Source organism: Aotus nancymaae, unplaced genomic scaffold, assembly GCF_030222135.1.
Source record: "Aotus nancymaae isolate 86718 unplaced genomic scaffold, 86718_ANA_hifiasm-v0.15.2.pri h1tg000011l, whole genome shotgun sequence".
NCBI classification, from domain to species: domain Eukaryota; kingdom Metazoa; phylum Chordata; class Mammalia; order Primates; family Aotidae; genus Aotus; species Aotus nancymaae.
In genome coordinates, this window is record NW_026988422.1 from 50308552 (window position 1) to 50336495 (window position 27944).

The following is a 27944-nucleotide window of genomic DNA, read 5'->3' on the forward strand; positions in this document are numbered from 1 at the left end:
CTTGAATTAATTAAAAAATTTGGAGTTAGTATCCTAATTCAGGACTTTATTGTCATTACATATTACTATGTAATATCCTTCATTTTATTTTTTAGTAAATGCTGCTTGGGTTATAGATCAGTTTATAATACATGTACTCAAGTAATAAAATTTCATTTATTTGAAGTGATTTTGTGGTTCATAAACAGTATTTCATTTGATATCTCATTTTATAACATTCAGAAAGTTTGCCACAGTGCATCCAAACTGAAATTGGAAAGGGAGTCTGATTTGGTATATTAAATCTCAGAATAATTTTTTTTTACACGGAAAAAGATCAGCTTATAAAGCTAGAAGATTCTCAGAGCTGTCACCTAGAACTTACACAGCCTTTAAAAAAATATACAATACCTGTTCAGACTCTGCTTCCTTATATTTTCCTAATTACCATTTATTTATAGATCATTTTTTATTTGCAATTGATTCTATATAGGAAAAAAAGGCCTACTATGACAAATGTCATTATTGAAGCAGTATAGGGGGCAAGGGTACATAATTTGGTTATTTTTATTTTGAAGCGCCTAATAGTATAGATGGTTATTGTTAAATTAAGAAAATTGTATCAGTGGCATACTTTAGGTTGTCTGATCATTTCAGTAGAGGTGGTGTGTGAGCCTATATGAATAGCTAACACAGAATTACAGAATTTTTGCTCAGTTTAGACTATGGAGACTACATTTTATTTTAGTTGTGGAATATGACCAGATTATCTAATTTGAGATGTATTATATAACCCAGCCCTTTATAAATTTTATATTTTATCTGTTAGTACTTTCCCATATCCCCTACAATGCCTAATCAAAGGCGTCAAGAATATTATTGTTTTGGGTTTTCTCATTTTATTTTTAAAGTGTTACTTCTGTCATTCACTCTCTGACACACTGAATCTAAATCTATCCAATTAGGTAATAAGATCAAATTGGCATTTCATATAATTTAAGCAAAACACTCCTTGAATTATCTGGATTTATATGCCTTCTTTAAAGATAATTATTTCATTGTAAAAAAAAAAAAGAAAAAAAGAAAAAGAAAATCTTAGCACAGAAAAAAACTGGTTGATTTACCTTGACTTGAGTATTCAAAATGGCAACCTGAAGGCCAGGTACAGCCTGCAAGCATGTATTTACTCTACACAATATTTAAAAGTCAAAAGTCACAAAAAATTCACATTTCCAGCTTTTCTTAAAAATCATCAAGAACTGTCAGGATTGGGTCTCTACATTTTCTGCTGGAGCTGGTTCTCCATCCGCACACCCTACTGCAGACAAGGTCTCTGCTCTCCTCTAACCCTTGACAGTCCCTGCTGCATTGGACTCCGTTCTTGCACTTAGCACTCCCACTTTGCCAGTTTCTCTCATTTAAGGCATCCTGAGGGCATGTGGTTGTGCAAGTGGTTCCCTGATAAGGACACTCTCACTAAGAAGGAAATGGGGGCTTCCTTCATCAAGGAAGGAAGATATCCCCTCCAAGTCCCCTCAGGAGAAGCCTTATAGGGAAAATCATTTCCTAACTTTGCCTAGAGGGGATATCTTTTCCTAATTTATAAAAAAGCAGCCCTCACAGGATTCTAATCTAAGCCTGAAAAGTTCTAAGAGCAAGAATTTTGTCTTATTTGTCTCATTTGGCTTTGTAATCTTGGGCTAGGCAGGTCAAGAACATACAATAGGATTCAAAAAATGTAGGACAAGTAAATGATTCAGTTTCTACTTACTACCAAAAAATTATTTTGAAAGAGTCTTAAAAGATTTAAGGTATATTTGGAGGAATATTGGCACCTTCATGGTTACCAGCCCATGAGATCTGAACCTCCTTTAAAAGGAATTCTGTGGACTAGGAAGCCCTATTTACTTAGATTGCTCCACATTAATAGATTCTATTTCCTTTTCTTATTTGCTGTGTACTACTGTTCTCTGATGGAACTGAAGCCTTGGCATCCAGCTATTCCCCAAGTCTGTCTAGTCTATCCCACATCCCTTTACCCAGATATGTACCTAAAACCCCAATATGCCTTATAGCTAAGTACACCCAAAATGTAGTGAATTTCAAAAATCTCCTCTACTCCCAGAAGCAAGAAGCAAAGCAAACTTCCTTTGCAGACACACACACACACACGCTAGGTAAAGTAGAATATACTTTGTTCTAATCTACTGTATTACATACATCCTAAAAATATATACAGAGAATTATTTTTGCTTATTTATTTACGTATTTATACTTTCCTATAAAGGATTGAGGAGGTTTATGAAAATAAGAAAAAACTGATTAAAAATAAGGTGCAAGAAAAATATTAATTAGAACAGAAAGTCATAAACAGGGGTTGGGACTCACACGTCTGGTCACAAAATTGCTCTGAGATTCCCTGCATACCAAAAGAAAATAAAAACAAAACCAGTTTACTGATTTGTTCCTAAGGAAAAATACATGCCAATATTTTCCCAAAGAAGCAACACTTTCTTTAGCATCTAATTCTGAAAGAAATTTATGATATGTGGACAGCAGTGGGAGGTGGGGAGAGCTGGTCATAGAAAGACATCTTAGATAATTTTCTTTACAAATGCAGGAATGGCTTCATAAAGCTTACTCAGGGTATCCCAAATGAAAGGTGATGGTGTAATGCAAAATGTGACTCAGAGAAGGCAGTTCTACAGATGCCCCCACTCCTACTCAAAAAAACATAAACAATTCAAGTAAGCAGCTTTTTGCTGATACATTGTGATCGGAGAAGAAACCTTGAAGCAGTAATTCTCAGTCGTAGCTCCACAGATCCCACATCAGAACCACCAGTGATTAGGGAGTGCTTGTTAAAACCTCACATTCTCCATATCTACACAGTAGAGATCTCTGGGGGTTAAGCCCAAAGAGCTGCAGGTTTTCCAAGCTCCCTAGGTGATTCTTAAATCCCATCAGAAAGAGAACCTCTATCTCACAGCAGTGGTCTTCAGACTTTTATGGCTTGTGTGTTATAAAAGAATTTTGAAAAACTAAGTATGGTGTCACATGTTTTTAAGTAACCATCTCAATTTTTTATTCTAATTTTAAATAATTGCAAAACATATAATTTCTGGGGCATTGGAATATTGACATTTTGAAGTAAGTCTTATCTTTTACCTTAAAATTTATCCAGTGAATCTTAAATACTCATATTTAATGAAATGTAAATATGAAAAACTTTTCTACAATAGCCAAAAATTTTACATTTTCTCCTTGAACTCATGTTTCCATTACACTTTCCCCATAGAAATGTATGCTAATGCAATGTATTTTATGCTTGAAAGTCTTTTTTAACACCCCATCATACTTCTCTGCAAAATATGTATGTACATTGACATTTTGTTGCTTTATTTTTTTGTGACCTTAAGACTGTGGTAACATTTCTTCAGAACTAAGTTAGCATTATAATTGTTATTAGTATACAACTAACATAAATATACATACTACATATATTTCATAACTAATTTTTAAGCATAACAATTTTTTTGGAGGTAATTCTATTAATTTGATGGATAGGCTGTTTTGTTGCCTAGTTAGTTCATGTATTCTTTGGTGAATATTACTTATTACTAGAATAAGACAAGCTTAAACATCAATATTGTTCATATTCTTTGTTTTACATATAATACTCACAAGTGTTTACACAAATAAGGAGATGGGAATGGAAAGTGTTTTCTTATGGCAATGTCACTCAAATCTTTGAACTTCTGAATTACAAACCCAAAATCATAGATAATTTATCATCAAAATTTAATTTTTATTAAGTTTAAGCTGACAATTTTATTAGGTCTTCCTTCAATTTTGTTAGTAGCAAAGAATTGGAACACCTAACCTGCAAAATAATTTGTAATCCAGTCATTAACAGCCATTTACTCTCTTTAACCCCAGCACCAACATTTTGAAATATGACTAGTTTAATGCTGTGAATGTATAAAAGGGATGTGTAAAAACCTCTAGGACATTAAACTAAGCCCAAGTAAGATTCCAGATGGTTCAAAGGTATTTCATTCTTTTAACAAGGCGGTGAAGAGTGATTGGAAAAGGGGAGGTGGGAAAAGAGGCCAAGGGACATCCTCAGGCAGATTCATTTAGTGAAGAGTATTTGTGAAAATTGAGAATCTCAGAAAAGCTTTTCTACAAACTACTTTTGCTTCCACATTTCTCAAAGAGTCTTAGGGAAAGTTCACGTACCTCAGTTTGAAGACCATTGTGCAATGTACCTGAACACACTGATAATGAATTACCTTCAAAAAGACCTCAATGATATTACAGAGAATTAAAGAGTCACAACATTGATCTCAATCTTCTCAACTCCCTGGATTCAATCTAAATGTACATATAGCCTGACTTGAGATAGCTATAGCAAGTGTTAAGGAGAAGGAGCCAATAAAATATTCATAACAAACAGCACAGCAAGATGTGGGAGATCTTTAAGAGCCAACAAGGCTTGCTGTTAGGATTTTGCCAGTCCTTCTCTCCTTATTTTAATTAATGAAATTATTATAATTCCCCCAAGGGTTAAACTGTCTCTGGGTCAGACAGGACCAGAAGGTCCTCATGTTTTCTCCCTGAGGAATTCTCTAATTTTGTTGCCACAACCAAAGCTGAGGATAGAAAAGCATCTCCTTTTCTGTTTTGTTTTATTTAATATAAAAATAATTGCCTCTACTCTTGGAGACCTGGCTTAATTAAACTAATCTGATTTTCCACTGGCAAAACTACTAAATGGTATTGCTCCAAGTTCTCTAATTATAGAGCAATCACATGTTTTCTCAACTGATACTAAAAAGTCAAATGCTATAATGTTGGATGAGGTCATTGTGACTAGCTTGTTATAAGACCTATTTTAAAAGACTACATGAATTTCAGTGAATATTATGCAGTGACTGGAAGCAACAGATAGAGTTTACTGCAGAAAAAAATTATCAATTGTTACTATAATTTATCTAAACAGTGATGAGTTTCCACAAGTTATTTTATAAGAACTATGTTACTTGACCATAACCTTTGTTCTTCCACCCCCACACTCCAAAATATCAGACCCCGGTCTGTTTTCCCCTCTCTTAACCACCCTCTTCCTTTTCTTTACTGCTTAGCTCGAACACTTTATTCAGTCTTTTGATGGATAATCTTACCAGCACTCTCAGTGCTCCCTTGAACTTCTGCCTATCTATTCTGCCAAGTCCCAGCTCAGAGTCAAACAACCATCTGGTTCTCTCTACTATTGCTTCTAGTTTGCCAAATACTGCTGGAGAAAATTGTGTAACTGCTGATTCATACCATGCCAAATCTGCAATTTCCTAATTCACCTTGACCCTTTGCACTACTTGGCAATCCTTTTACTCTTGGCTGGTTGGCTTCCTTTTCCTGTGCTCAGGTGCTATTCCAAATCTCGTGTCATCACTCTTCTGAGGTTTCCTGCCATACCTCCTCAATCAACAGATGATCTAACCTTCTACATCAGGAAAAATCTGTGTTCAGTTTCTCTTCCCTCCACTTCTAATGGTCATCTACACCTTAATCTGCTCTTCCCCCTGTTCCAGGGGACATTATCATGCATCACTTATCCCCTCTTAATGCTGTTCATTGGTTTATAAGCTCTTTACTACAAACTCTATATACATTATTACAAGGCAAATTTTTTTTTGGGAATATTGCAAGTTAATAAATGAGCATTGGAATGTCAGGAAATAAAAGGTGCTGATTGGCTACAGAAAAGAGCACATCAAAATAGCAACAGTTGGCCAAGCATGGTGGCTTATGCCTATAATCCCAGCACTTTGGGAGGCCAAGGCAGGCAGATCATGAGATCAGGAGATTGAGACAATCCTGGCTAACAAGGTGTAATCCCATCTCTACCAAAAATACAAAAAATTAGCCAGGCGTGGTAGCACACGGCTGTAGTCCCAGCTACTCGGGAGGCTGAGGCAAGAGAATCAGTTGAACCTGGGAGGCAGAGGTTGCAACAAGCCGAGATCGCACCATTGCACTCCAGCCTGGGCAACAAGAACAAAACTCCATCTCAAAAAAAAAAAAAAAGAAAGAAAATTTATATATCAAGTGTTCTTCCTCTTTGAATCATTCATAAGCAAAAACAGAAATGAAAGTAGGTTGGGATGTCACCTACCCCTTAAATGTTTTAAAATTCTATCAGACACATAGTTCTGCCAACCAAGTGTCACAATATGAAATTTAGAGAGGCAATACTTTAGCGATCAATGCCATTTTTTCCTCTACTATTTGCTACCACCTGTCACATATGCAGTCAAAGATGCTACTAATAATAATTCATCCAACCAGTTCCTTTTTTTTTTTAACTGTGAGGAGTTTTCTCACCCTCATTCAATCCAAACTTTTCATGAGAATTCCTAGGGCAACCAATGTGAATTACATATTGTTTGATATGGCTATCCTAACTTAACATCATATTACACAAGGTATCATACAAAACTTACAAATGACCTATGTATGTTGTAGAAAAAGTATTCGTAGGCCAGGCGGGGTGGCTCTTGCCTACAATCCCAGCATTTTGGGAGGCCGAGGCAGGTGGATTATCTGAGGCCAGGAGTTTGAGACCAGCCTGGCTAACATGGTGAAACCTCACTTCTATTAAAAATACAAAATTTAGCTGGGCGTCACGGTGCATAGGTGTAATCCCAGCTATTTGGGAGGCTGAGACACAAGAATCGCTTGAACTTGGGTGGTGGAGGTTGCAGTGAGCCGAGATCGAACCACTGCACTCCAGCCTGGGCAACAGAGCATTACTCTGCCTCAAAATAGAGACTTCTAAAGAAGTTTTGATGTAGATGATACTTAGGAGAGCTATGTGTCCTATCTAACTAGAAGAAGATCCTTTGTTTTGTGGACCCCTAAAACATACATAATTTGAAGAGATCTCTTTCCAAAAAAGAATACAAAATTATGAATACAAAATGAGGTTCAGGGCCTTTGGAAGAGGTCTATGAAAATGAAGGTCTCTAAAGTTTAAGTTTCATTAGCCTCATATAAATCAGCCTTTTGTTTCTCACCACTTAATTGAGGCGTTAACCAATCCTAAAACCCACACCTAATAAACACAAACTTATTAAAACGGGAACACCTAACGTGAACAAAGCTCTTTACATAATATTACATTTCATGCTCACAATGAACCTATCAGGTCAATATTACCCTTCTCACTTTTACAAAAGCAGAAACTGAGACTCAGAAAATTTAGTAACTTGCTCACAAGCAGCTCACTACGCACACTGAAGCTGAGATCCAAACCAAAGTCTGACAAACTAAATCTTGTGTTATTTCCATTATAATACTCTGCCTTTAATGTTTTCCACAAGATAAAGGGTTTAAGTTGATGGATAATCTTACCAGCACTCTCAGTGCTCCAACTACTTGGAGAATACCCCTAGAAATGGCTGAAAATGTTCAGTTAATACTTGACATTTACATGACTTAACTCATTTTGAGAACTTCACTAAAAATACTGCTCTAAAACTGTATTTAAAGGACATGAAAAAACAAATGTATCACTGGGTTATTTTCCAATAAGTGACACAGATGAAGACAGGAGATCCTAAGGTCCAAAAGAAATGTGATTCTAATAAAGAAGAAAATAGAAGCAGAACCAGAAAATCCTGAAGGGAGGCTAGAATTATTATACAATCTTTCAGGAAAGAATATGTCTATGGAAGGACATACTGACGATATGATCTTTCACAAATTAAATCCTTTTGCTACATGTCCAGTATTCTTTTACCTTTTGCCATTATAATAATATCAAGTTTTACAGATTGAAAAATAATGACAGTGGCTCATATATTATTCTATTATATCCACACCCTGGTATTTGCCAGTTTGACCTCTTTTTTTTTTTTTTTTTTTGAGACGGAGTTTCGCTCTTGTTACCCAGGCTGGAGTGCAATGGCACCATCTCGGCTCACTGCAACCTCCGCCTCCTGGGTTCAGGCAATTCTCCTGCCTCAGCCTCCTGAGTAGCTGGGATTACAGGCACGTGCCACCATGCCCAGCTAATTTTTTGTATTTTTAGTAGAGACGGGGTTTCACCATGTTGACCAGGATGGTCTCGATCTCTTGACCTCGTGATCCACCCGCCTCAGCCTCCCAAAGTGCTGGGATTACAGGCGTGAGCCACCATGCCCGGCCCACTGACCTCTTTTTGTTTAAAAAAAAGTCTCTTAGAAGTATCCTCTCTACCTCCTAAGGCCCCCAAAAGGTAGATGCTGTGTCTTTATCTTTTCTTCACTTGCAGAATCTGTCACTGTGCTCTACAGATAGTGGCATTTCACAGAGGTTTATTTCCATGAAAGATGGTGTTGATCTCATTTTTGACAGTACAACATTCTCGAATACAAAAGGAATTTCATAATGTAGATTTGATGTGATTCTATCCTATTCATTCAAAGACTTTAGAATAAAACTTTGTCATTTAGCTAGATGTAAGGCAAGAACTGATCAGATGTAGTTAGTATTTCCAGTCAACAAACTGCCATTAATGTTGAAATTACTTAAAAGACCTGTTGATTATGTGGTATTAGGGACATTGTGACCTCACTATAGCTAAGATCAGTCCACTGCAGCAGGGGTTTCAAGAACAGTAGAACAAAAATGATGACTTAACTGGAGGGGAAAAAAGGCACATATTTTCAGGAAGGCTTCTTTATTCTTAGAAGTTACCCTTCAAGATGACAAGTGGTGCAAACGCTTCAGGATCTTACCTGCCCTCAAAAATAAGGTGAGTCTTTGATGGAAGATGCTAAATGGTAACTATTTAAGAGGGAAAAGAGGGTATCTCTATCTCTTAACTCAGGCTAAAGGCAGATATTATTGTGTCTCTTCCCACAGAAGTTCTAAAACAGATGACAATTACTTGAAGGAACTGAATGAGGACTTGAAGCTAAGGAAACAGGAACTGCTAGAGATGCTCAAACCTCTAGAAGATAAAAACAACTTCTTATTCCAAAAGTTAATGTCTAACTTGGAGGAAAAACAAAGGAGGTACGAGCTCTTACTCTGGATTCCCAGAAGTAAAAAAGCTGGAGAACTTAATCTCCACAGGACTGTCAATAATTATTTACAATTTTTTTGTTTATTAATAAAAGGTTTGACATTTGGCTGTAGAAGGCAAACAATTTGTAACTACCAAGTCAGGATGACAATAAATCCTTTATTTTCTTTTAGTAAATTAAATATGACTCACCCTTCATTTCATGGGCTACAGTTATAACTCTTCCTCCCCAGGCTGTCCACCCAAGAAATAGTGAAACATCTTGAATAGCATTAGTTTACTAATGCTAATTAAAGCATCACACAGATGCCTTCTTGTGCATGTTTGTGGATCACTTTAGAATAAATGACTCTGCTCTTTCTATGCCAAGCAGTGGAATGTCAGTATTTTCTAAGCCTAGGAGCCCTCTGAATCAGGGGCATCTCTAAATATACTAGGTAGCCTGAAGTCTTAACTCCTTACCAGAGCACTTACTGTACCTGGGACCCACAAACTCTGTTTCCTTTCTAGTCTCAGAACATCTCACCTCAGTGAGTCTACCTTTATTCTATACCCTTATCATAAGCATCTCAAAGGACTCATATTTTTGAAGAATAAAACCCAGGCAGAAAGTCATGGTCAAGCACCAACTGCTTACAACTCAGCAACGTAGACTTCTCTAGGGCCAAGAAAACGTAAAGGCTTAGAATTGTGTTCTCTGCTTAGAACTGGTGAGAAAAAAATACAAGAACACAAACATAAAATAATTTATGCCTTTAAGAAATATCCTCTCTCACAAAGACTTGATTTTGATTCAGATTTTGTTAGAACTTCTTAATGGCATGCATTCTCTGGGGCTATGAAAGGATATCAGTGACTTCCTCAATAGACTCAAATGTCCTTATATGAAGAAGAAAGTAGGTGGGAGAAAGTGGACAGAGATGGGTTAGGAAATAACTCTGGGATTTATCCTAGAAGATAGCAGGTTCTTCAACCTCTTCTTACAAAGGAGGCAGAACTACCCCTTCTCCCAAGTCACACACTGCAGCATTCTTCTGAGGGGGTGGAAAGGACTTCCCCTGACTGTTGGAGACCTCAGCATTAAAGAGCACAGAATTCATTCTAGAGCACATAAACAGGAAAATGTCAGTTAGAAATGGAAACATCCTATTATAGAGATCATCTATGACCAGAAGCGCTTCCATAACTCCTGAGATTTCAGTCCCCATATAACTTTCACGGTAGACTACTTTCTGACTGGTTGCAGAATATCAGTATTACCCTTAAGGAGGTATATACGTTTTATGATTCGTCTTTTTCTTCTAGTCTTCAGATCATGAGGCAGATCATGGCAGGGAAGAGGTGTGAGGAATCCTAAGTCATGGAGCTCCTTAAGGAGGCACAGGAGATGAAACAGAACCTGGTAAGAAGCTGGAGGTACTCCAGGAACAGCCTCCTGAATAGGGCTCAATTCCACTGCAGTGTCAGATGTGGAGGAAAAGACAGAATACTCATTTCTAGCATCTGATGCTCCAACACTCATATCAACTTGATCTATGAAGTCCAGGGTGACCCAAAGGGAGTCAGATGGAATGTTGGGAAGAATAGGACTAGCTAGCAAAAATTATATTCTTTGACTTTTTAAAAGCTTTTTATCTAGGGAGTAAATGACTATAACCATATTAACCCTTAACGTTTCAGAAAGAATAGTAAAATACTATAAAGAATAGAAAATACTTATCAAAATAAAAGAAAATAAACAGTTTGCTCTGTAGGATTCTTATGAGATTTTATTTTAATCAGCAATATAAAGGATCTTAAAAATTAAAAATTAGTGGTCTAAGCCCCCAAGAAATGGCCATATGCTAAGAATATCTTAAGTGTTAGGAACTCATTTCTATAGATACTGTCTCACAATTATTATAATTAATTACTTAAAATAACTTGGCTTTTTTTAAACATCATCACCATTATCAAACATCTCTTATGCTCCTGGATTTGGGGCTAGGCTCATTCATTGCCTTCCTCTGTGGTTTACTATGTTCCTGGATCCTTTTCCTACTATTACTTAGTAACTTCTTCCAAACTCACTTTAATGGCTGGACAAATATATTCTTCTGTTTGTTTGGTTCTTCCCCCTCCAACAGGAAAGGAAAAACAAGATGCTTTGGAAGGAAATGGAGATGCTATGGAACAAGGTGTGCCTCTAAGGATTTATTGAAAGTATTGTCCTAAAGATCACAGTGCAAAAAAACTCCCTTTTCTCTAGCCCCCATCCTCATTTTTTCATGTCCTTGCTTCCACCCATGCCTTATTCCAATCTGTTCTCTACACAGCAGCCAAAATGATCTTTTCAAAACAATCAAAGCATGTCACTCTTCTTATGAAAAACCTTTACCGCCACTCATTGTGGCATAATCTAGCTTTTGCCCACTCCAGTTTCCTCTCATAGATGTCCTTCCCTTGCTTTCTATGCAATCACGCCACTGGCCTCTTGCGGTTTCTCAGACACACCAAGCCTTTTCCTATCTCAAGCACTTTGCTCTTGCCTTCTCCATTGCCTGTAATGCTGTTTTATCATGGTTGGTTCATTCTCATCCTTCAGGTCTCAGTTTAAATGTCATCTCCTTAGAGAGGCTGCCCTTGTTTGCTCCATCTAAAGCAGGGCATCCTCTTCCTCCTTTCTATTATATAACTATGTTCATGTGTTCAATAGCACTGTTTATAATATAAAATTGTTATTGTATTATTATTACTTTTTCACTTGTTTCTTGTTTCCTTGCCTCCTTCAGTATCTTCCTAGGCTTCTTCAGTATCTCGATTGCTTTGTCCGAATTTGTAGCTCCTAGCACAATTCTTGGAACATAGTAGAGATCAGTAAATGTACGTTGAAGAAACAAATGAATACTTAATTCTAATTCACCTATAATTTTACAACAATCACTGCATTGTTTAAGATAACAATATCAGGGCCTTCTGCTGGGAATCCAGAGCCAGGAGTTGGGGGAAGGGGACAGGGAATTCCTTTGTCCCTTGTCCAAGACTAATCCCTTGGAACCCAAGTGCTTCTTCACAGACTATGCAACTAGAAGAGTAGATTGTATCTTGTGATATAAAGTTATATAGTGTGATCTCTGTCTATCTTGTGATCAGGGCAAAAGAGTAGATTGTATCTTGTGATATAAAGTTATATAGTGTGATCTCTGTCTGCTTTTTTTTTCTCATCTCACCTTTCCACAAATAATCAGAATACCTTCAAGCCCTGCATCTTGTATTGAGATCTGCTCCAGGTTATCATTGGCAGTTACAAATTAGTTCTATGAATTGTCAGAAGTTTTAGTTTCTGGGTTCTTGAGTCCTTGTAATAGGAAATGTGCCAGAACAATTCCTCTATCTAAATCCAGCTTCTACGGAGCTCTCAAAAGACTTTTTTAAAATAAAGGACATCCATACACTTAACTTGTGATCAACTTTCCCTACTCATATTTTAGTAAGGAGAAATGGAAAAGAGCAGCATGCCTAATGGTCAAAAACACAGGCTTCAGAATGAGAAAGATCTGGTTCAAATTCCAACTCTGTACTTTCCTAGCTATGTGACCCTAAACAAATAACTTCTCCAAGTCTCAATTTTCTCATCTATGGAAATAAAAATAGTCATCAAAGAGCTGTGAGGATTAAATGAGAATGTCTGTAATATAGTACAGTAAGAAAATTAAGTAGAGTAATACAGTAAGTAGCTTAAGAGTAGTGACTGGCTAAGGGTCCAGCTAATCATTTTCATTCCCCTAAGGTACACTCACGTAACTGAATGCAAAGAAGGGCTCACAACATTCTGAACTCCCTTTGGTAGTACATGTTTCATGTCAGGTCCTGAGAACCTGCTGACTGGCAGGAACCAAAGCCTTGACCCATATTGGTTTTCCACTTCTTTCTTTAATTTCCATTAATCTAAAGCTTTGCCAAAATGTCTTTCCACAGACATTCGAGGTAGAAGAACTCAGTGATCAACAAAGAGCACCAGAGATAAAAAACAAGGCAGACTTGCAGGATGGAAATGCAAGTGGACTGCAGGTACTTAGAATTTCAAGACTGTTGATGTCACACAGCTGGAAACAGTCTGTTGACAATCAGGGCTAATTTGGGTAGACAGATAGGTAGGATCTGGGTTTTTAGAGTATTAGATTTGTGACCTGCTGAGACATTGCATTTCTTTCCTGGGACATCCTATTCCTTTAGCTCTCTTCTTTCATCCCAGGCTCCCAAATCCCCCTCGTCACCTAGGAAGACCAAGAGTGAACTGGAGAAGTCACTTGCAGAGAAAGTGAAGGAGATAAGGAAAGCAGTACAGCCATTCTGAATGGTAGTGGCTTTTAGAGCTAATAAATTAGAAATCTTTAATGTTGCAGTAATTTGCCTAAGCTTTGGTGTGTTCTTGAACCAATGCAAATTTTTATAGATTTGGTTCCCTTGTGTTACTATATTTGAGTCAGAGTAATACCACAAGTTTCTGGGAAATCATATTAGGAAAAAGTCAGAGAAGCTATACCAACAACGGTAACTCTGCAACAGCTACATGATGTCAGAACTCCTGTTAATTTGTCTTTGAAAATGTATTCAGCGGTATTATGCTTGTATCTCATCTTCCCATAACCAACTCACCAACATAAAATAACCCTATTCATTTAGCTTTTAGAGGGTGGTTTGTACAGGTGAGGCCAATTAAGAGAATTATGCAGTTAAAACCAATTTAATTGTAAATCTGTGCTACCATAATTTTGCTATCAGGCTTTTGCAGTATATTGAGAAATCTGATTTCTGATCTCAATTTACTTTGTCAACCAGAGGTTCTTTCTTCCACCAGGAAAAGCAGCAGAGGAAAATGGAATGAGTCAAGTATCAGGAACAAAACAATATCCTTCAGGTACTCAGGTCTTCTAAGGTTCGATATAGGATGTAATTTTATTCATATAATACAAAGGTTTTTAGCTGCATATTGTGAAGCCCAGTCCCCACATCCTAGATTACCAATAGTCCTGCTAAAATAAATGTAGAGAGATAGCTGAAGGGACCTATCTCTGGCTTCACCCTAGGCAACTTGGAATAAACAGTATTTTTTCCTATGCTCTTGATTTTATTCTATTCTAAATGGAGGGGAAAGCACAAATACTTTCTACTCAACTTTTAAAGGCTGAGCATGATGGAATTACTTTTTAACTTCTGAATAAAGAGGATTCAGAAAAGCCAATACTAAATGTGTAGTTTTTGAAAATGTTCCCTTTTAGAATGATTTTCGTGGCAAAGTGATTGAGCTGAGAATTGAAGCCTTAAAGAAGTACCAGAAGGCCAATGACCTGAAATTATCACTGTATTTGCAGCAGAATTTTGAGCCAATGCAAGCATTTTTAAATCTTCCTGGGGCCCAAGGTAAGTAGAATATCCCAGGTACACAGTTTGAGGTTTTGTTTTGTTTTGTTTCACATTGGAGATCCTTTTACTTGTAAAGTGAGTAATACAATGCCTATAAAAAATAAAAGTACAGTAATAAATTTTTTCATTATCATTATTATTATGACTCAGAAGCTCCTGTACTAAGGCAAAGATTCTCTCTGGGAGAATAGTTTTCCTTTGTAAAGATAAAGTAACATATTATATACTTAGCATACGTAGCTGACATATAATTAGCACAATAAAATATGTTTCCTTTCTACCCCATCCCCTTTTCTAGGAATTAGAATTATTTAATTTTATTAATCTTGCTGGAATAGACTCTGCTACTTCAAAGCAGAAGGCCAAGGAGACATCTGACAATGGTTGTGAATTTCATCAATCCAGTCGTCCCTCTGAGAGTTTCAGCGACTTCCTCCACAGAATTTATGGCAATATTAGATATAGTTCATTAAAAAATAGAATACAGAGATGGCTCGGAGGACAGGGAAAATGGTTCTTAAATTTTCAAGTATCTATGAATATGAACTCCATTTTTATAAAGGGACAGGCAATGGGAAATCATGGCCAAGGAATGACAATGTTCTATCAGCATTAGTATGTATGTTTCTAATTTCTTAGTCTTATTCCATAAAGGGTTTGAACAGCTTATAAAAATCACACTCAACACATAGGGTTAAATAAATATATAAGTAAATCAAAGAAAAGGGGAAATAAGCTGAAGCCAGGTAAATACACAAGAAGGCATAATGGGAGTACTGCACAGCTGGCAGAGGTAGGCTACAAATTTGACTCCAGATTTTCCAGTAAAAAGAAACACTGATTTGTGAAATTCATGAAGAAACAAAGTTTTTCCTGGTATTGAAATCTGAGAGAAATTTTTCGTCCAGGTCCCTATGATGGGGACAGGACATTGTTTGTGTGATGATAGTAGCCACTGTCTTCAACAATACTTCAAAATAAATTCAGAATCTAAATTTCCTAGGTTGTTTCTCCTCTGTTCTTTGGCATAATCTAATAAAAACATATTAATCTAATTTTTTTAAAGTGATGAATTGACTCAAGATGATTCAGGTATATAAAACTCTACTGGTCTGGCTTGATCCATAGGTAAATTTTAGAAAACTAGAAGACTATTGACTATCTTTCAGGCAGTATTACATGCATATTTTTCTTTCAACTTATGTTCTAATAAGAATTGGACAAAATTGGAAGGAAACCTGGAATGCAACCACAAGCAGTATTAAATCATTAAAATACAAATTTAAAAGAGGAGAAGAAGGTTATAAGGAAGAGAGACAGGTCCCTGTTTTACTTCATCCAAAATTAGCTGAAAGTTATCTTGAGGGATCTATAGGGTAAAGAGCCAAAAGATTTTTAGCTCCAGAATCAAATTAAGCCTGAATTAGCAAATAGTGAAGGGTTCCATTCAATTTGATTGCCTCAGGGGATATGTCTTCCCCTTGCATGTAAAATATTGAATCAATTTTAAATTGGAACAGCCAAAGATCAACACCTTTTCTCTCCTTTCCTCTTATGCTTCTGGAGAATTAAATGATAGGGTACTACACTGCTCTGTTACCACAAATTAATGTAGCCACAGGCAATGGATCAGTGTGTTATACTGATTCTGCATTCATTTAACATAATTATGGGTCAGTTTCATTTTCTAACACACGTATTCAAACTCTATAGGTTTGTTTGAGCCCAAGTGGATTTGAAATCTAATGGAGTCCTATATTTTGGTTATGTGGCCTATTTTTTCACTTCTAGTATTTGATTATTGAAAAGAAAACAAATATTCTCATAATGAACGATTTTAAAAGTAATTATGTAAAGAGGTTTATTACCAGCAGTAGTAATTTCTTAATGGTAGATGTTGCAGTGTTTTCCAACTTTATGTATCATCTGGACTATTATCTATTCAATATTTGCTGTTAGATTGACTTCTTTGGTTTCTTAAATGCGTTCCTTGAGAATAAAATTTGTATTACTATTTTAAATGAAGAATCGCTATAGTTTTCCATAATAGAAGGTAAACTTAATAATACACAAAAAAACAAGATTTTAATGTTCTAGAAAATTGTATAAGTCTGAGATCTATTTTATCTGTATTAGGAAGTGAGATTAGAAAGACACAGAATTTTAAAGAAAGTCAGCACCAAACTGCAACTTTCTCCTTGGTGCTATCAAGTTTGAAATAATTGAAAATAATTTTCTCACTGTGACTTATACTATTTAATTCCGTGTTCCAACACCCAAATTTATCCCAATTGCCAACTAAAATTATCTCACCATCAAATTTTGGAAAATTATAATTTAAGGGAGAAAGCATTGAATTTAGACTTAGATATGTGAGTTCTAGGCCTTCCTCTGAGGCTCACCAGTTATATGACTTGGGAAAGTCATTTAATTTCAGTTTTTAAACATACTAACAACATTAACATGGAGCATGTTGATAACGTAATACCTTGCATAACCCTCACAATGACTCTATAAAAGGTATTACAGAACAAGAAACAAGCACAGAGAAGTCAGGCTTCTGGCTCCATATTCAATCTTTATTCTCTAGACTATGCTACAAAACGAATGTGTAAAAGTATGTGACTTTTCATGCCTCTCCTAGATCTAAAGGCTGTAATTTGAATCCAAATTTAATATCTGTTTAACATATAATCTTCCCAGTGAAAAATCATACTCCCTTAGGTTAATTTGTTCAGCAAGAGATTGGTAATTCTGCATCTAGACCAGTAGGTGGCACCAACCACATCCAGGCTTCAAGTCCACAGAGTGGTAATTCAGGAACTGTGAAATGCTGTGGGAGAAATCGGCCTTCTATTACTCTTAGGACAAAAGGTGCCACATTTATATATAAAACAAAAAAAGAAAAAATGTCTTGATGTTTTATGACATGCTCTTTTGGCACCAAACTGTATTACTGGCAGCCTTAATTGGACCATGTTAAACTCAGTGTTTCTGTTGCATAATTTTTACCTAGTATTCTACTCCCTGGACTACAGTTCTCTCCATTTCAAAAAACAGTCACTGCCCACTTCCTCCACAATCCTTGTAGAATAGTGTTCCGTCCTACCACAGATAAATCAGGCGATTGGGGTTCTAAAATAAAAAATGGGTTGGGCAATTGCACAAGATGGTGCTTATTTGAAGTTTGTATATTTAATAGTGTTACAGGGACAGTGTTCCTTTTTCTCTAGTTTCAAAAAAACTGAATTTCGCAAACCTGTCTTAGACAAAGGGTGGGGTATAATTTTGGACACACCTCCCAGTAAATCAAGGGTATAGGCTCTTCTGTTCTAACCATTTCCGAGTAGAGGAAGGGTTTACCTCCGTACTCAGCCAAGAATTTCTCCTCCTACTGTCCTATGTGCTGGTTGGCTGAGTTGCAGTGGTATGATCTGTGTAGCTGGCAAAATACCATTTTGTGTTTGTTAATATTATTTTGTTACACTTCAACAAATCCCTACTTGTGAATTCCCTTGATGCACAGGATGTAGCATTACCATGGTCTATGTTATCTCTTTGGCATACTGCATCACTTAGTTTGTTTACACCTAGAGTGAAGTCTTTACTTTTGATCTTTCTGGAGACAAGTAACATTTGAAAGGATTTACTTTCCCACCAGTGTAAAGTTATAATTTGACTCAGGGTGTATCGTAGGTCCTCCCTAACTTCTACAGAGTCCAGAGAGCAAGTTTGTGGACTTTGGCAGTCACCTATCTTAGAGAGCACAGACACTGAGTAATCTCTAAATTCAACTGAATTTCCCATCACATCTGCTGGTGTTTAAAGAAGAGGTTTATCTTCAGCAATAATGTAACTTTGTTAAGACATTTGATTTTGACAGTCTTGCTTTCTCTCCTACCTCAACCCCCACCAACTCTTAGCATTTTCTTGAGCTCTTTTGAGAAAAACCTGAAGGTTGGATGTGAGTATTATGCTACATTTATAAATTCAGATGAGAGCCCAGTGAGGTGGGAAATGTATACTCTTGAGACCTTATTTACTCTCTAACTCCTTCTGTTCTAAAAGCAAGTCATTCTTCCCAGCTTTAACCGTTACATCATTTTTGTACTATTCTTCCTGATGGCTGAACTACACTTCAGCAGGTGCTGCTGAAGGGAAAATAGTAGTGTTAAGCTAAAATGTTGAAAGGCAGGGGCGGAAAACCACAGCTAGCTCAAATCTGGGTACCTGATAAGTAGTATTGTATTGCTTTCAAGTACAGGCCTTTTTAAGCTTTGAGGCAACCTGAACCTTTTGAATGTCAAAGTTAGGTTTATGGTATTAGCAGGTTATAAAGTTAATTTCTAAACTAAGTCATTCTTTTACTTCCTTAAGACCTCACAGAAATTCAGGGGGAGAATAAATTCTTTTTTTCCTAAATATAAATTTTGAAGCTTGACAAAATAAACTGTATCCTTATTAATATTGTTTTAATGGGTAACAACAGATTCCATAATTTGTGGGCACACACACTCAGGAGTGAAGCAGGATGTCTAGGAAAGGGTTATCATATTTAGCAAATAAAAAAAAGATACTCTACTAAATCTGAATTTCAGATAAACATCAAATACTTTTTAGTATAAGTGTATCCCAAATATTTCATGAGATATATGAAACATTATTTGGTATTTATATTGAAATTCAAATTTAACTGGGAGTCCCATATTTTAGTCTGGCAATTCTGATTTGAACAGACTCATTATGGTACTATTTAGCACCCTACAATTCTCCCTTTTTATCCTTTTCATTGCCTCTCTTCCCCTTCTCATCCTCTGCCTGCCATTCTCTCTGCTTCCTCATTCTCTTCCCCATCTTCACCTTTATCTTTTATTCTCCACTATCTACAATTGACCATTTTTTGTGAAATATATCTATCTGGGTTATCTGAGGGTATGTATATATACACATAACTTATTATTCCACTTCTTTATTTAATTGCATATAATTCTCAAATTATTTTTACCACTGTGGGACATGGGCTCTAAATAGAAAAACAGTCTGTCACTCCAACTTCTGAAATATTGTTTGACAAAGTAACCTTCTAAAAAAAAATCAGAAAATTCACATCAATGCTAACACTCACAGTGATACAAAACAAAACAAAACTAGTTTCCACACCCCTTAAAAGAAGCTCTCATTTTCCTATGTTTCCCCTTAGATACTATGGGCACTATAACTATGGACAGAGTGACTACTGGCAGAAATGAACACCATGTGGTGAGAACTACTTTCTTCAAACAAACAAAAAAAATCGTTTTAAGGGCTTGAATAGATAGTGGGTATAGATTTTTGGAATGCATTTCTTAACATATATTCTAATTTAATATTTTAGTGATTTGCAAAGTGGGTGCTAGGGTATTCAATATTTTAGCTGTCCTTTTTCCTCTATTTTTTTTTTCCTGTCTTAGAGAATTCTGGGATCAAAGATCTACACAGAACAAAAAGGAGCTAAAGGGAGTCAGCTTGATGATGCAGGAGGGAGGCTCTTTTTTCTAAGGTCACTGCCAGATGAAGCACTGAAGAATTAGAAGGCTTTCACTCCATTTGCTTTGGACAGATTTAAAGACTAGGCACAGCCATTTGTGTTAATTAAAATCTCTCAAACCTTTGTTTTAGTGCTGTTTTCCCTCTATCCCACCACCAATCTGGGTGGAAATGTTGGATGTTTGGCCTTAAACATGTATGGAATGTAGTCATTTAGGGACTGTAAACAGCCTTTGATTATTTTGATAGCTTTGGATTTGAAATGACCACATTATATAATATGTTTTTACTAAGCCCATAAAAAGGAGCTCCTCTCCACCTCTGAAGTACGTAATTGTGGACAGATCCACCACTGGAAAATGAGCAAAAGTAGGTACAAAATAAGTAAAATTATATGCCACAGACTTCTCTTACGCTCTCACCAAAAACATCAAACTGCCTTGTTGATTCTGCCCCCTTGTTATCTATTCCTTGAATTTCATCCAACTTCCTAGTATCACTTTTTTTTTTCCAGGCCCTCTTTCCTGCCTGGATTACCAAAACTTCTTAATTGGTTTCCCTGCTTCTAGTCCCTCTAATTCATCTTCTACAGTACCACTGAAGCTATCTTTTATAAAAGATAAATGAGATCATGTCACTCCCCTACTGGTTTGTTGCTGAAGTCCAAGCTCCTTCACAGACCATAAATGATCTGTCTCCTGCCTAGCTTCTCAGTCTCATCCTTCACTATGTCCCCCTTCTCTCATACATCCCACATTGGACTCCACAGAGAACAGAACTATTAATATTTACAGTTCTCCCAATATATCATGAGTTCTATTAGCTTCATGTACAAAGTGGAAAGATACTTCTCTCCTGTATCCCTGACCACTGCCTGTTTGTCTTAAGACTAAATTTGCTGCCTTTCTATCCCACTGATTCTCAATCATAGCTGTGTATTGGAATCCCTTTAAGAGCTTTGAAAAACAGCATTCTACTGAGTCCACCCCAGATAATTTAAATCATGGTAACCGAGTGATAGGGCAAAAGTATCACATTTTTAAAAAGTTCTTCAGGAAATTCTAATGTGTAATCAGGTTTGAGACTCACTGCTAGGCTCTCTTACTTCTGTCATAGCAGTAAGTGAACTCTATCGCAATTATTGGTTTATTCAGCTACCTTCCTCACCAGATGGTGAGCTCTTTGAGGCCCAGGATTCTATCTTGTTATCTTTTCATTTTGACTGCAAACACAGTGCCTAGCTTTTTATAGGGGCTCCGTAATTGATATGCATAAGGCCACAGAAAGTTAATTTCCAAGTCCCAGGTCTCTTGATGTCCTGCCTTGTGTACATTACCAGTGGATTATATTGTAGTTCCTGAGATCTTCAGATATTTTCTTTTACTCTAAGTTGTCAGTAATCTCCTATCTCATGTCAGTATAGAAGAGTTGATTTGTCACAAAACACTTCATAATCCATAGGAATCCCTTATACTTTCTGGTAATAAGCAAAGTGAAGGAACCAATTCAAAATTTTCTTTCTCTCAAGGTCAATTTAAATATTTAAAGATGCATTTTAAAGATGAATTTTTTTAAAATGTACTTTTGCACTTGAGAAGGTTTACAAGAAATCACAGAATTTTGGCATTAGAAGAAACTTTAAATAAGTATAAAGTTTTCTTCGCTTTACAAAAAAGGAAACTGGAGTTCAGAAACATTGAAAAGGTGTCTAAATTCCTACAGTTAATTGGGGCCAGAGCTGGTTACCAGAGCCTAGGTATTAATACTGCCAGTTCATATTTCAATCTAACTCATATCTTTCCTCTCCTAACCACAAAAATAATAGGTTCTAAAACCCTGAGATGATTAGTTTCATATTCTACCAACTGAATTAGTAGAGTATATAATTTACATTGTTTCAAGAAAGCCACCACTGTACTTATTTAGTCCCTGAGAAATTCTGGCAGTCCTGAGAGATTTTCCGTCAATTGGATTAGACAGAGCAATGAGAACAAAAGATAGAAATATAAAATCTGAATGTACTACTGATTACCTTGAACAGTCGTTTAACCTCAGGGCTTTAGATTTCCAATTTTAAAATTGGATTAAAAGAGCATCATTTGAAGGTTTTTAAAGTATGGGGTTTTGTTTTTTTAAACCACTACAGTGAGTTTGGATTATTATATGACCTTTCCCCTTCCCCCTCTTTTTTTTTTTGTTAACTACAACATGGAATAAAGTAGTTTACTTGGTAGCTGAGGTTGTAACTTCTTAAAAAGTGAATTATTTGCCATTACCAAAGTATTTACATTTTATATTCATTATCAATCAGGCTTAACAACTTTCCCTCAAATGTTCCAAAGCTTTCAATTTTTTCAAAACACAACACTGGGATAGCCTGTTATCCTACTTTGTCTTTAAGACTTCATATTGGACGGGCAGTATGAAGTTTCAGTTAGATTGGATGGCTCCTCATGAGTGTCTGCATTTTGGTGAATCCAGGAAATGGGTCTCAGCTTTGTGAATACAGACAAATTTATATGGTCAACTTATTCAAAAGGTCAGAGACTTATTCAAGCTACTCAAACTCCCAAGAGATTAGCTGATAAAGCCAGTATTAAATTACAGAGAGGGTGGGAATATGTCTATATTTAGGGTATTCCTATCTCCAAATCAAATTATAGGAAACTGAATTGGTAATCAAAAAGTATTTGAGATTGAAACATCATTATTATAGTTTTATTTGTGCTCATAGTATTCCAATTATGTTCATCTGAGAATAAAATCTCTGATAACCTTGACCATATATGGGTGATACTTTTCAATTTCAAGGTCAGTTGAGGAAAAACCTGTTCCATCAGCAATATATTTATAAATCATAACTTTGGGTAACCTATTTTTGTAGCTTATCTCATTTATTTTATCTTGACTTTCTAGCTCTGCAGAGGATATCTGCTAACACTTCACCCCAAAAAATTGCCTTTTTGCTTTGCCAGAAAGTGATTAGTAATGTTTGTCACACTTCTTTCCTAAATGAAATAAGGGTAACAACAGCCTGATAATTTCATCTTTAGTCCAGAATTGCAATAATTAAAGAGGGAACTGACAATGCACATTCTGCCTTACACTTGTAGATACAGGCAGAAAATCCAGTTTTAGTGTTGTTTATGTGAACAATGGCCACCTTAGGCGGTATCTCCTTATATTGGTAGAGGCTTCTGTAATCCGTTGCATGAACTGCTCGCCAAGTAAAATCTCTTTTGGTCCCTCTGGCACCTCAGGAGGAGCCTGCATTGCTACCAATTCAAAGTCCCTATTGCTTCATATATTTTGCATTTAGTCAACAAATATTAGGAAATGAGAAGAGCACAGGGTTCTGTGCTGGAAAGGGAGGCTTGCTTTACAACCAATCAGTTTCACAGCAGGAGATACACAGGCAGATATAAATGAAATGTAATTATTACACGGTAAAATTGAGAATTTTCAGGACAACTAAAAAAATCCATCTTCTCTACTTCTTTCACAAATTCACTTATAATTCCTAATATGAAAAGTTACCTAAGGTTCATTTTAAGTGTAAAACATGAAACAAACATTCCTGGAAACTGTATTTCCTTCAATTATTAGTCAACCTGGGGAAAATGAGATTACTTAGGTTAACAAAATAATTTTTGTTTTGGACATGCTTCTTAAGGAAAAATATTTTTTCTGGGGATGCTGAGCTTTAAGATAAATTTTATTTACATGGAAACCAATTAAGAACGGTAGAAAAGCATGATGCTTTTGATTTTTTAAAAGGTCCACTTAAACTCAATCCATATCTGTTCTTAGGCTTGGAGCTATCTTTTCATGACATATATATTGAATCCGAAAAACTGAAGGAATTGCAGACAGTGCCGTTTTAAGAAATTAAATAGTTTCTGAGGCACTTAATATTACTTTCCCATTTAGCAAATCTCATTTTCCTTTCCCATATCTAATAATGCCCTCCTCTTCTATTCTATGTTCTACTTTTTTTTTTGGAGGGAGAAAAATTAGTGCTTTCTTTAGAAATCAAACTTTTTTTGTTCTTGGTTTTCTTCTTTTATCAGATATACAGCCACATAAAATGGAGACCTCCTACATTTGTAAATTGTCAGAACATACCTGGGAAGAACTTCTCTACCTTCTGAATATTAATATGTGACTGTGTAGGTGGAATTAAAGGTTTAAACTGGAGCCTTCAGGAAAGAATAACCTCTATAGTATAATGAAGAGAGAGAGGGGTTTGTAATTAGAGTTGAACTAACTGCTAAGCTATTGAGGCCTTACCCTTAGATAAGATACCCAAATTCAACCTCCCTCAATCTCTGTCCATTTGGTAAAGGTGTAGCTGATCCCCATCCTTTGGACAAGTATGTGAGTAAGGCCTAATCAAACAGAGAATGCCACTCCCCTTGCCTTATAAGTGCTTTGGGGATTGGCACATGACATAAATCTATGATTCTCAGTTTTGGTTCTCCAGACCCCTTACGTTCTTAAAAATTATGGACTTTTTGGAGCTTTTGCTTATGGAGATAATATGGTTTGGCTCTGTATCCCCACCAAAATCTCATCTTGAATTGTACTCCCATAATTCCCAGGTGTTGTGGGTGGGACCCGACAAGAGCTAGCTGAATCATGGGGGTGGTTTGCTCCATACTATTCTCATGGTAGTGAATAAGTCTCAAGAGATCTGATGGTTTTATCAGGGATTTCAGCTTTTGCATCTTCCTCATTCTCTCTTTGCCTGCTGTCATCCACATAAGATGTGACTTGCTCCTCCTTGCCTTCCACCATGATTGTGAGGCTTTTCCAGCCACGTGGAACTGTGAGTTCTCCATTAAACCTCTTTCTATTGTAAATTGCCCTGTCTTAGGTATGTCTTTATAAGCAGGTGTGAAAACAAACTAATACAGTAGGTTACATATATTTACATTTACTAGATTAAAAAATTTTATATATACAAAATGTTTACTATAATGGGGTGCTGATCTAAATTATACCCTAGAGCCAGACGCTGTGGCTCATACCTGTAAACACAGCTACTTGCGAGGCTGAAGCAGGAGGATATCCTGAGGCAAGGAGTTTGATACCAGCTTGGGCAACACAGGTCTCTCTCTTACAAAAATGTATGTATATATATTTGTGTGTGTACACACACACACACACACACACACACACACACACACACAGCCTAGAAAAGCCAATGCCATCTTTGTTGCCATGTAGGAAGGTCAAGGTGAGAATGAAGTCAACAAAGAAGAAAGCATAGCTGAAAGTGACATCTTGATGGCACAGTTTCAGACCCTGAATCTAGCCAATCCCAAAGCTATGCAAGTCCAGACTTGTTAGCTACATAAGCCAATGAATTTCTTTTGGCTTCAACTAGAATCAGTTGCTTGCAACCAAATATGTCATCAGACATCTGTGTTTCCAACTGTGGACTTCAGGGATAGAGTAACTGAAATCAAGAAAATCAAAACTGCAGATAAGGGAGGACTACCGTATACTTCATGCTACTGAATTGTACACTTTTAGATGGTTAAAATGGTAAATTTTATGTATGTGTATTTTACCATTTAAAAAATGGTATACTTTAAAAGCATTAAAAGCTTTGGTTGCTTTTAATGTATTTTTTTCCCCAAAGAAAGCTATATTATGGTCAAGATGAACTTTAAACTGGCTCAATTAGGCAATGTTTTTTTTTCTTTTTCTTTTTCTCCTAGGATTGGTGTAACTAATTCTGGTCTGAAAATAGGTGAGTACAATACAATAAGATATTTTAAGACGGAGAGAGAGAGAGAGAGAGAGAGAGAGCGCACATAACTTTTATTATATAAACATAAAGTTACATTAACATAACTTTTATCACAGAACATTGTTATAATTGTTCTATTTTATTATCAGTTATTGCCATCAATCTCTTACTGTGACAACTATATAAATTAAACTTTATCATAGGTATGTACATGTAGGAAAAAACATAGAGGAGAGTCTGGACCCAGAAAAGCCCAATGAGATTTTGCCTTGCTTATACTGAAATTGTGATTAACCACAGAAAAAATAAGAGTTAACTGGTGGGCTAAGTCTAAATATACCAGTACTGGAAAAAAAAACTAACTTCGGGCTAGGAGTGGTGGCTCAAGCCTGTAATCCCAGTACTTTGGGAGGCTGAGGCAGGTGGATTACCTGAGGTCAGGAGTTCAAGACCAGCCTGGCCAACATGGTGAAACACTGCTTCTACTAAAAATACAAAAATTAGCCGGGCATGGTAGCACATGCCTATAATCCCAGCTACTCAGGAAGCTGAGGCAGGAGAATTGCTTGAGTCCGGGAGACTGAGGTTGTAGTGAGCCAAGACTGTGCTACTGCACCCCAGCCTGGCTGACAGAGCAAGAGTCTGTCTCAAAAAACAAACAAAAAACAAAAAAACTAACTTCCTTTCTACTAAAATAAAAAGTTTCAACTCCATCATAATCATAATGAAAGCCAGATGCTTACCTATTTTTCATGTTGTCTCAGAGGGTTATTAGAAATTCTTGCAGTTTTCATGCTGAAAACCCTAAGAATGGAAAGAATACATTCCTGGGCACTTCTAATTATTTACAAACAAACTCCCACCCCAAACCCCATCACACCCCACATCCCATGTTTCCTAAGACATTTATCAATATTTGGAAAATGGTACTATCTCCTACCTTTCAGAAATTTTTCTTTGGCATAACATTTGATTCCAGGATGAATTCTGAAGAAATGTCACACTGTAACAAGAGTAATGGTGTGTACATATTGTAATATTCATTCAATAATCAGCAGTAAAAGCTCACTCTAGACAGTAAAGTCACTGTGTCTCTCCTGTGTAAGTTTTGTCTGTAAAAGGTTGCTGAATTTGAGAACGATGAATACACTTAAGAAAAACTGTTGAAAGACAAGCATCTATTATAATTTGGTTCTATTATTTTTTAGAAATTTTAATACTTAGCAAAATATAATGAATATTATTAAACCTCCATATACTTTAGAACAGGGGTCCCCAAACCCTGGGCCGAAGACAGGTACCCGTCTGTAGCCTGTTAGCAACCCTGCCACACAGCAGCCAGCAACCATTACCACCTGAGCTCTGCGTCCTGTCAGATCAGTGGCCATATCAGATTGTCATAGGAGCCTGAATCCTATCATGAACTGCAGATGCGTGGGATCAATATCTGATGATGTGGGGTGTTCTAGAAGAGTTTCATCCTGAAACCATCACCCTTCCCCATCCCCATCCATGGAAAAACTGTCTTCTACAAAACAGGTCCCTGGTGCCAAAAAGGTTGGGGACTGCTTGCTGCTTTAGAAAGTTTAATTCATATCCACTCTTCCCACTTAAGTTTTCATGAATTTAACCATCACCCCTTTTGTGAATGCAAAGTTAGTCTCTTCTTCTTCATTATTCACTGTGAAATGAAGTGCCAGTTTCCCTCCATGAATAATTATAGAATATTCTAATTAAAGGAGTGCTTACTTAGTCTACTACTATAAAAAAGGCCCAAATTTTGTTTAAGGTCAGGTCACAACCTGTTAGTGGGCAGATTTAGACCTTATTTCTTTAAAAGCTCAAGATATTTTCTTTTCTTTTCTTTTCTTTTTTTTTTTTGAGACGGAGTCTTGGAGTCACTGTCTGTTGCTAGGCTGGAGTGCAGTGGCGCATCCGCCTCCTGGGTTCAAGCAATTCTCCTGCCTCAGCCTCCCGAGTACCTGGAAGTACAGGCGTGCACCACCACGCCTGGCTAATTTTCTTGTATTTTAGTAGAGACGGGGTTTCACCATGTTGGCCAGGATGGTCTCGATTTTCTGACCTCGTGATTCGCCTGCCTCGGCCTCCCAAACCGCTGGGATCACAGGTGCGAGCCACCATGCCCGGCCAAGCTCAAGATATTTTGTAATCATTTAGAGCGTATTGCAAAGAAAAGATAGG

At 36.6% G+C, this 27944-nt stretch overlaps 1 protein-coding gene and 1 pseudogene across 1 annotated transcript; one reads left to right on the top strand and one right to left on the bottom strand.

The window, feature by feature from the left end:
- LOC105707200 (small ribosomal subunit protein uS2-like) overlaps nucleotides 1–27944 on the bottom strand; it is a 44016-nt pseudogene that overhangs the window by 14714 nt on the left and 1358 nt on the right.
- Nucleotides 8730–20028, top strand: CCDC196 (coiled-coil domain containing 196). The gene is given in 10 exon segments (XM_012438043.2): nucleotides 8730–8779; nucleotides 8890–9042; nucleotides 10358–10454; nucleotides 11179–11229; nucleotides 13010–13087; nucleotides 13287–13370; nucleotides 13893–13952; nucleotides 14314–14455; nucleotides 19659–19717; nucleotides 19909–20028. Coding segments are annotated over 10 exon segments (894 nt in total).